This window comes from Micropterus salmoides, unplaced genomic scaffold (genome assembly GCF_014851395.1).
Source record: "Micropterus salmoides isolate LMB-PRFRI ecotype aquatic unplaced genomic scaffold, ASM1485139v1 Ms_hic_scaffold_3, whole genome shotgun sequence".
NCBI classification, from domain to species: domain Eukaryota; kingdom Metazoa; phylum Chordata; class Actinopteri; order Centrarchiformes; family Centrarchidae; genus Micropterus; species Micropterus salmoides.
The window spans coordinates 39,366,915-39,377,928 of NW_024042261.1; the positions used below are offsets into that span (position 1 = coordinate 39,366,915).

General features: G+C 43.7%; 1 protein-coding gene across 1 annotated transcript in view; it reads right to left on the reverse strand.

Annotated features, from left to right (window-relative positions):
- LOC119882524 (collagen alpha-4(IV) chain-like) overlaps window positions 1–11,014 on the reverse strand; it is a 39,863-nt gene that overhangs the window by 26,480 nt on the left and 2,369 nt on the right. The window contains exons 2-3 of the mRNA XM_038692563.1: window positions 10,378–10,532; window positions 2,302–2,344 (exon numbers count right to left, since the gene is read on the reverse strand). Of these exons, the coding sequence (XP_038548491.1) occupies window positions 2,302–2,344; window positions 10,378–10,424 (90 nt within the window). The 5' untranslated portion in view covers window positions 10,425–10,532. The remainder of the gene's footprint in view (window positions 1–2,301; window positions 2,345–10,377; window positions 10,533–11,014) is intronic.

Consider the following 11,014-nt stretch of genomic DNA (forward strand, 5'->3'; position numbering starts at 1 on the left):
AAACACTGAGTGTGTTTTTTTGCCCCTCTGGGCCCCAGACGGTGTGTTTCCCAGCATGCAGCAGTGTTTTTGTAGCAGCCACATTCCACCAGCGTTGTGTAAACCAGGTTACCAGTCAGGCGTGGCTATCAGCAGCAGGAATGTGGCTATCGCTCTCTCGCTATCTGCTGTCACGACTGTGTCCTGAAAGTCTGCACTCGCACCATCCTCCCTCCGTCTGCTCTTCATCGCCGCTCGGTCTGATGTCACGACGCCGTTCTGTACCTGTCTGAACTCCCACCATCCTCCATCAGTCCTCCATCTGCTCTCACTATCATCCATTAATCTTCCATCCACCCTTCCACCATCCCTCCATCATCCCTCCATCTAGGACGCAGCTGACTGGCAATACAGCAGAGCGGCTGATTGGCTGAGACACTGAACCCCACGACCTCAACAGAACAGAGAGACTAAAGAGAAAAGTTTCTTCACCTCTTTAGAGTCGTCTCTACATCATCTGTTCATCCCAGACCAGTTCACTCTCATCCCTCCATCTGTCTTCTACAATCTGTCCATCACAGTTTGTTTATTTTGATCTGATTTAATAGTCAAATCAATAAAGACCTGAAGGCAGAGGTCTGATCCCTGAGGGACATCAAAGGAACAGAGGCACACAGGTGATCCTCTGACGTCATGCTTGTCTCTGAGTCTGACCAGAAGTAAACACAGAAAGCAGTTTCCCGGGAAGGCCGTGTTGGCTGACTGCATAGTGGGTCTCCATCAGGTTCGACTCACCGGCTGACCTAACGAGGATCCTACCGTCACGTTCGTTTTAGAAACACCACTAACTAGAGTCTCAGCCACATCTATGGGAAATCAATCTTCCAGCCAGAGTCCTGCATGGATCCAATGTTGTAAACCCGCCCTGCACTCACAAATCTCAGCACCAACAGCCAACATATATCAATTCTGGACCCGACCCATTATCACAAGACCTGCTGAGCTGTTGGACAGTGCACGTAAATAATCCCAGACTTTGGACACTTTCATCTTTGTCCCTCACTATTTTCTCTCTCTTCCTCCACTTTGCAAACAGCGCCATCACAATCACGTCGTGTTCACAGCGTCAGCGCCATGTGCGACTAAATAATAATAAATGTCCATGCGAAACACTGTGCTGTTTAGTTTAATGGATTAAACGAAGCGTCGATGCAAAGAATTTATGTCAAAGCATTTTATTAATCGATTTAATCGATGAATCGTTTCAGCCCTAATAAGGGCTCAGAGCAGAGGGCTGACGATACACAGACTGCAGGCTTTAACGGTCAGTTCCGATATTTTGTTTGTGTGACAGTTTAAATGTGTCTCATATCAGACTCCAGTAGCTGTGTTTCCATCAACATTCTTTAATGCGCATTTCCAAGCTTTGCTTTAGAAAAGGTTGATGGAAACGGCAAAATTCGAAAAAAAGTATTTTTTACTCGTTTGAGGAGTCTCACACCAGCATTCCTCCTGTATTTTGGATTTATAATTATTCTCCTGTTTGTCTTGGGATTACCTTGTTTTGTTTTTCTCGGACTGCCCACTCCTCTCTTGGATTTCACCGGTTTCTTTAATAAAACCCCACTAAATATACCTCTGTCTCGTGACTTTCTGCTTCTGGGCCCAAAGCCCTTTTTCCCTTGTGGCTGAATGTAACAGAAAATGAGACTAAAACTTTGACCACAAAATGATAATTTTTTTCCGCAACAAATAAATACAAATTAGTAATTTGAAAGATGTCAATGACTCCTGTGCATCTGCAGGATCAGATGTTGCCTCAGCCCGAACATCAGAAATATTGATTAATTTGTTTATCTTTTGGACCTATTTGCACCATCTTAAATAAGAAACAAGTTACTTTCAGGCGGCCATCTTTCATGTTGTCAGGAGGAACGAGTCCAGCATTAATATCAAGCATCTAAATCTTCCTTGAGATGTTCGCTAAAGAAATATCACCAAGGTCTCCCATGTTAAGCTTCTCCTCTCTGGATAAACAGTGAACGGTATATAATGGGTAGGTGAGCAGGAACCAACAGAGAGCCGGTCTGTTGTATTGCTGCAGAGTCACATTTAATGACCGACAGACAGATGTGGGCTGAAACAAAAATGCATGACACAGTTTTTCTTGACTGAAGCAAACTGAAACTGGACTGTTGGATCGATACTGAGGATTTCCTGCAGAAAGCCCGTTAATAAGAACAGAGAAACCTCTTCAACTTCAAAATAAAAAGTCCAGCGAACAAACCAAAGGGGAGATTTAAATGAGAGCGATGAACTCACCGCGAGAGCTGCTGGAGGAGCTGTCAGCATCATCAGGAGGCACCTGGAGGAGGAAGCAACAGGTCAGGTCAATCAGTCAGCGATAACGATCAGCTGAAAGTGCCCCGTGGTCACATCCTGCAGGAGAGTGTCAGGGTTATCCCATGTTTCCCCTCCCTTAGTGTGTTGGTGGGAGGGCGTGACAGAAATCAAAACACCTGGCTGAGCTGCAAACTGGGTTTCAATCCTCTCATCCTCTCAGGCTTCCTGTGACTGGCACCAGATTATTCCTTCCTACTTCATGGCTGAGTACTTCAGGCCAGCGCTAACTTTGTAGCCTCGAGTGTTTTCAGTATCGCATTTTTCTACTCTTGTGAGTTTCTTCTCTTCTCAAGATCTTCAAGTTCACGCTGGTGTTTCACACTTCCTGGATTGTCTACCCTATAGTTGTGTTAACTTTTTACTCAGTCTCTTGTGCTCTGTGCCTTCTTCACGCCTTAACACAATAATCTCGCCAACATGGACCCAGCGGACACACCAAGAGAGTTATTGAGGTAATGGACCGACACGCTCTCAGTCCGACTCATATTGACGCTTGGTCAAGACCCTTTGGCGTCGCTTTCTAACACCCTGGATCATTTTTAGACGTTTAAGGCTCCGCGGTCAAGTTAGCAACAACAAATATGCAACGTCCGGTTAGACTTTCAAAATAAATTGCTGCGTTTCGAAACATCGGCAATTTGAAACGGCATGTCATTAAAGTCGTGAAACGTTACAGTTTAGTTTGGTTTAGGCACAAAAACTACTTGGTTAAGGTTCGGAAAAGATCCTGGTTTGGGTTAAAATAACTACGTAGGTCAGTTACCACGTAAGTTTACTAACATGCGTAGTTAACTTACGTCAATTTACGTAACTCGCGTTACTTAAGTAAAAATATTTTTTTAATGTTGACTTTTTGTTTAACACGAACCCCGGTCTCCTGGTTCAAAGTCCGGGTTCTGGCCCTCCATCCACCTCCTTACTCAGTCTTTCCTGTTAAATATCATGTACCTTCCTTTACAGTCACAAACTGCGTTGAACTATGACGCTACAGGGATCCCCAGTGCGTTACAAACTGACGGCGATGGGTCTCGACCATGTGTCCATATATTACGAGTCGGGGAGGGAGAACGGGTTGCGTATTTAGGTCACTTTGAATAATTGGAGACGCTGTTAGAATAAACAAATGCCCTCGCTCTCCCAGCTGTTCTCATGGAGTTTATCTTCCCCCAATCCCCGCCATCAACTATCAGAATTATTAGAAGAAAGTATCTGTGCTGTTTGTGTTTTTTAAATGACGTACTTATTCCACATATTTGTGAGTTGTGTCTAAACAGAGCGGCAGAGAGGAGCCCCTCCCTCCTGCAGATCATCACACAAGGTGACGGCCCTTTAACGTCACTGAAGCAGAAGAAGCAACACTGCTGATCCAGGAAGACATCAGAAGCTGAATTCATGAGGTTTTTATAAAGATCAGCTCGACATTAAAACAGAGCAGAGGAGCAGAATGGCTTCAAGAGGCTGAGGGGGAGGACGAGGTGAGATGCTCCTCCTATTGGTTTGAAGCATGTGGCCAGGAATAAACGCACCTCAGAGTTTTCTGTTTTTATTGATATCTTCTCTCTCTTTTAAATCTCACATTCAGCAGTTTATCAAAAAACTTAAGCTGAAACTGGGTTTTGGTGTTAGAAATAAGTTTTTTTCCTTCGAGGCCAAAAGGAGACTTGTTGCTGCCACCTTTATGTCAGAGCTGCACGATGCCGATGTTATTTACATGCATGCCTCCATTCAAAGCCTGAAAGTGTTGGACACAGTTTACCGTGGAGCTCTGAGCTTCATCACAAACTTACTCACCGCTGCTCCTTGTATGCTCGGGTTGGTTGGTCTGCATTGTCCACCCGTAGACTTAAACATTAGCAAACTCTTATTTATAAGGCTATTCTTGGTCTACAACCATCTTGCCTAAAAATCTACATCTGAGAGAAAAGTATGGGAAGATACTGTCGTCATTCTGAGGACTTATTACGATTATCTGGCCCTGAAGTCCGGACTGAATTGGGAAAAGGGACATTTAAGTCTGCTGCTCCCTTTGCTTGGAATCAGCTGCAAAGCCTGTTTCACTGGTTGCTTTTAAACAACTGGCTGTAGATGTTGTGATTAATAGGGCTGCAACTAATGATTGTTTGCGTAGTCGACTAACCTAATTATTTATTCGATTAGTCGACTAGTCACGATTATGTTTGTCACCCCCTAATTATACCATTTCACTAATTAAATATCTTTCAATCAACTGATCTCCAACACACAGCCTACCTAGCTAACGTTACCAGTAAGTGAATGAGGTTTACGTGGGGGGCGGTGATGGAACAGTGGATAAGACACATACCATTGGTGTGAGAGACCGGGTTCAATTCCCTACTGTGACACATCCACCAATGTGTCCTTGAGCAAGATATTTAACCCCTCGTTGCTCCAGAGGCGTGCAACCTCTGACCTGTATAGCAACTGTAAGTTGCTTTGGATAAAAGCGTCAGCTAAATTAAATTCACTATAATTCACTGATTTATACAAACCTTTAACTATTTAACAAAGATTTTTGCTTTGGAACTATATAAAATAAAAGCAAGTACTATAACCACAACTGTACATTAACAATGTCTATTTAGAACAATAAAGGAACAGGTCCTTTCAATCTACTTATGTAGTTTATTTTTCAAAAAGTGCAAGCAGCAAGCAGCTGCTTGCACTTGCCTCTCTCTCTTTTTTTCTGCTAGAAATCAGCAGCTCTTGGATACTTTTAAATCACTGGAACTTTTATGATCTTAGTGCTACGCGAGTGCGGCCTATCAATAGCACTAGCCTGTACTGCTGTGACTGGAGCTATAGCTAATGCTAATTAGCAACAAGATGCCCCCCTTCTCCACGGACGACTTCTACAAACTTCTACAGAAAATTACTGTGCTGGAAACAAAGATCCACAGGTTAGAAGTGAATGTGGAAGTGAATGGATTATGTCGGAATGACACCACTTTACGGTGGACCCAAAACAGTGGACAAGAGCATGCTAACACACGGCTAATTAGCACCAACAAGACTACCAAGAAGCAGGAGGCCTGTGTACTGGGTAATAAATCTAAAAGTGGGAGTCCTTCCTGGAACGCTCTTGGTGCAAAGCCTAAGAGTAAATAATTTCCTGGAGAAATGGGAGGACGAGTAACAGGCAGAACCCAGCGCCCTGAGATTTGTGATGCGACTGGCTGTCCTGCATTATCATCCAGGCAGAGCGCCTCTTCAACCCCTGTTCTTGGTAGGACACAGCCGTGGACAGCTGCGAAAGGGAGAATCAGCAACAAATCTCCCCAACAACCGAGTGTGCAACAGCAGAACATATTTTCACCACTATTGCAGGACCCTGGATCTCCGTCTGATGACCTGGATAACATCCCGTCCTCACACAGAAGGGTAAGGACTGAGAGTAAATCAGAAAGTAAAAGGCTGCAGGGAAAGCTAACGACTGGGCCTCAAACTCTGATTGTGGGTGACGCTGCTGTAAACGATGTAAGAAGCATGTGCAGTAAGAACAAGAACACCAAAGTACTCTGCTTCCCGAAGGATACGGTGTCTGACTTGGCAGAAAGAATCCTGCATATCGTGGCTGAACATCCTACTGCGAAAAACATCATACTGCACATCGGGGCTAATGATGTTGTGAAGCAACAGTCTGAAGTGTTGAAAGAGGACTTTAATAATCTGTTGAACACAGTCAGCTCTCTGAATGCTGAGGTGTTTATCAGTGGCCCTATACCGCCAATCCGAAGAGGAGCTAAGGGATTCAGCAGATTGATGGCTTTGAACACGCGGCTCTCAACGGCATGTACTGTCCATTCAGTGCATTTCATCGAAAGCTTTTTCTTTCTGTGGGACCGCAGACATCTTTTTAAGGCAGATGGACTTCGCCTTAACAAGTCAGGAGTAAAACTGTTCAGCTCCAACCTGTTTTACTTTCTGCATCACTCATCTGTTCCCTCTGCCAAGGACAAGAGACTAGAGGAATCAAAACAAGAAAAAGACACAACACACACACAACACGCCAGAAACCTTGAAGGAGAGCCACCTCAGCCCCCGCCGGAAGAGAGCTCTGATCACGGGAGACATCTGAGCCAAGAGGAAGAGCCTCCACCTCCCTCACTGAAAACAATGACAACAGTGAGGATTCACCATCTTTATCCCCCCAATCCCCACCTAGGTCACCCTTATCTCCAGACACCCTTTCTCCCCTCTCCCCCCTGTTGGACTGATCACATGGAAGACCTGATTAAGACCAAATTTACTCCCCAGACCTTCCCTACTCCACTCCCATTTTCTCTACCATAAACCCCCCTCACCTCCAGGTTTGACACATGTGTCACAAATACAGCGCATAACCCGCCTTCCCGCTCCGCAATGGCGAAAAAGCCCAGTAAGCTCTGTCTGATATGTGCTGGGTCCAGGCTACAAGGAAAATAGCACTCATGACTCTTCCCAGGACAAGCCGGGGCCCAGTGTGCTGGTTGTCTTCTCCATCCCTGTCTTGATAGGTAACAGAAAAAGCATGGTGAATGTGTTAAGAAACAGGAAGCACTCAACATATCCTGCAAATTTAGTATTAATTCCTCGTCAGCCTCAGCCTGTCGAAAAAAGTGGGCCAGATAATGTTTTTAACACACTAAAATTAGCTTTGTTAAACGTTAGGTCTTTGGCAGGAAAAACATTTTTTAATCAATGATTTTATAATCACTCACAATCTTAATTTCATGTTTTTAACTGAAACTTGGTTGGACCAAGATAACAGTGCAGCTGTCCTTATCGAGTCTACCCCTCCCAACTTCAGTTTCATGAGTGAAGCTAGAGTGCATAAGAGAGGAGGTGGAGTTGCCATTTTGTTTAATGACTCCCTCCAATGCAAAAAGATGTCTTATGGGAATTTTGCTTCTTTTTTGAATATGTGGCTATTCAGCTGAATTCCTCTTCTCGAGCTATTTTTCTAAATATCTACAGGCCCCCTAAATACTGTGCAAACTTTTTTGATGACTTTGGTGAACTGCTGTCTATAATCTGTATTGACTTTGACTGTGTGGTTATTTTTGGTGATTTTAACATCCATGTTGACAACCCCCAGGACAGAGGGACTAAAGAACTGTGTTGTGTTCTTGATAATTATGGACTGACCCAACATGTGACGAGGCCCACGCACAATAAGGGGCACACTTAGTCAGGGTCTGGACATTTCCAAGGTTGTGGTGACTGATGTTGCTCTCTCAGATCATTCCTGTGTTTTCTTTGAGAGTGCTGTCTGCGTGCACACTAATGTACAAACAGAGGTGATCACATAACGGCATATCACTGAAAACACTAGTGAAAAATTTATTGAGGCTTTCTCCTCAACACCCGCCCTCTCACGGGTCTCAGTCAATGAGCTTGTAGATAATTTCAGTTCTAAAATTACAAATGTTATTGATGCCGTTGCACCAGCCAAGGTGAAGGTGGTCTCTGGTAAGAGAAGATCTCCATGGAGAAATGCCACGCTGGTTAGAACTCAAAAAAGAGAGTGTCGAAAAGCTGAATGCAGGTGGCGGAAAACAAATCTCCAGGTTCATTATGACGTCTATAAAGAGAGACTTCACATTTATAATTTAGAGCTGAGAAATACAAGGCGGTCCTTCTTCTCTGACATCATCACCAAAAACACTAATAATGCACGTGCCCTGTTTGCTGCTGTCAACAGGCTAACCAACCCTCCTGTGTCTGTAGCCTCCAGGGCCTGCAATGAATTTACCTCCTTCTTCACAGACAAAATTCAAACAATTAGACAAACAACCAGTGCCTCCATGTCAGTAACAGGATATGTCTTGTCCCTGTGTCCACTTAAAAACAATTCATATAGCATGAGACAATTTGATTCTATTAACCATAAAAACCCGGAAGACATAATACAACATCTAAAATCCTCCTCATGCTGCCTTGATATTCTGCCAACAGGTTTTTTCAAAAATGTGTCTAAATGCATGGCCTCAGATCTACTACAAATTGTCAACATGTCTCTCCTCTCAGGTTTTTTCCCACAGGCCCTCTTTAAAAAGAGCAATTTAGACAGTTCACTAATGAGCAATTATAGGCCCATATCAAATCTCCCATTTCTAAGTAAAATCATTGTAAAGGCTGTTTTTCAACAGCTTAGTGCTTTCTTGGCACTAAATAACTGTTTTGATGTCTTCCAGTCAGGTTTTCGACCACACCACAGCACTGAGACGGCTCTTGTTAAGGTATTCAATGACATCCATTTAAACACTGACAGTGGCGGAATTTCAGTCTTAGTATTATTGGATCTCAGTGCTGCATTCGACACAGTCGACCACAATATATTACTAGACAGACTTGAAAACTGGGTTGGACTTTCTGGCACAGTACTAAACTGGTTTGAATCCTACTTAAAGAACAGAGACTACTTTGTGTCTATAGGTAATCACACATCTGAGCTGACAAAAATGACATGTGGAGTGCCCCAAGGCTCCATTCTGGGGCCTCTTTTGTTTAACATTTATATGCTTCCACTGGCTCAGATTATGAAAACAACAAAATATGTTACCATAATTATGCAGATGACACACAGATTTACATAACCATTTCACCAGGGGACTATGATCCCATACAGGCGCTGAGTAACTGTATTGAGCAAGTCAACGATTGGATGTGCCAGAATTTTCTTCAATTAAACAAGGATAAAACTGATATTGTTTTTGAAACCAGGGAGGAACGATTGAAAGTCAGTGCTCGACTTCAATCTGTACTGTTAAGAACCACAAATCAAGCCAGAAATCTTGGTGTAGTCATGGACTCAGACCTGAATTTGAGGAGCCATATTAACACAATTACAAAGTCAGCCTATTACCACCTGAAGAATATATCAAGGATTAAAGGACTTATGTCTCAGCAGGACCTGGAAAAGCTTATCAATGCATTTATCTTCAGTCGACTCGACTACTGTAACAGTGTCCTTACAGGGCTCCCTAAGAAATCCATCAGACAGCTGCAGCTGATTCAGAACGCTGCTGCTCGAGTCCTCACTAAGACCAAAAAGGTGGATCACATCACTCCAGTTCTGAGGTCTTTACATTGGCTTCCTATATGTCAAAGAATTAATTTGAAAATCCTGGACAGGTCTGCTTTCTGTCCCCAGAGTCAAAACTAAACAAGGAGAAGCAGCGTTCAGTTATTATGCTCCGTATATCTGGAACAAACTCCCAGATAACTGCAGGTCTGCTGAAACTGTCAGTTCTTTTAAATTAAGACTGAAGACTTTTCTTTTTACCATTGCTTTTAATTAAATATTTACACAGTGAGAAATGAGTAGGTAACTGAGTGAAAAGATAATGAGAGTGAGATTGAACAGAGTGAAGGAAGTGGTCTTAAATCTCGCGCCTGAGTGATTTGCAGGAACCTCTGTCCACCTGTAAACGCGCAGGTGGGTCCAGAGTATAACTGGATCAAAGCGGCCTGCGGACAGACGTGTCCTGGTTTCTCTGTAGTGTCCAAGGGTTTCTAGAGATTCAGTGGACCCAAAGATTGCTATGGACCCGAGTACAGACTAGCTAGAGAGAGTAGATTAAGTGTACTTCTCTGTTTATTCTCTTTTCAGAATAATTGTAACTCAATTATTTGCTCAACCGCTCAGCCTGTTTTTATTTTCCATTTAACTCTTTTAACACTGATTGTACACTGCACTGTAACTTTTATTATTTTGTATTTCTTTTATAATGTGTATTTTTTCAATTTCCCTATGTTGCTTTTAAACTTTTTATATTTCCCTGTTGCTTTTATGTTTTATGTAAAGCACTTTGAATTAGCTTGTTGTTGATGAATTGTGGTGAATATTTAAGACAGTTTGATATTTTATCACCTTGTAACTTTCTTTTTATTTCCATTGTAACTTGTATCTGATCTTTTTATGTTTTACGTTAAGCACATTAATTGGCTCGTTGATGACATGTTGCTCTACAGATTAACTTTGTGTTTGTTTACCAGAGCCAGGTGGAGCTGCAGGGGGCGGAGCAGGAAGTCAGCAACATTTTGTCCTCTGCTCAGAGGAAGTCCCGCCCACTACACGGCCCCGTCACTCTGACTCCACCTCCAGCTCGTTCTCAGCCAATGAGGACGCCCTGATGCTGGTGGTCGTCCTGCACAAAAGACACAAAAACAAACCGAGGCTGAAGACAGCGTTCATCACAATGTGAGCAAGCTTATCAGATCGTAAAAAAGCTTTTGTCTTTTTAAACGTCTCGTATCCAGATAAAACCCAGATGAAATTTACACTCTCTTCTCCGTTGCTCAGATCACAAATCTGGGTTTTCTGGATTAGGGGTCTAAAAGGTGAAGCCAGCGCTGAAGCACCTTAAACCTGCGCCCTCTCTAGCAGCCAGCAGGGGGCGACTTAAACCTGCGTCCTCTAGCAGCTAGCAGGGGGGGCGACTTAAACCTGCGTCCTCTCTAGCAGCCAGCAGGGGGCGACTTAAACCTGCGTCCTCTCTAGCAGCCAGCAGGGGGCGACTTAAACCTGCGTCCTCTCTAGCAGCCAGCAGGGGGCGACTTAAACCTGCGTCCTCTCTAGCAGCCAGCAGGGGGCGACTTAAACCTGCGTCCTCTCCAGCAGCCAACAGGG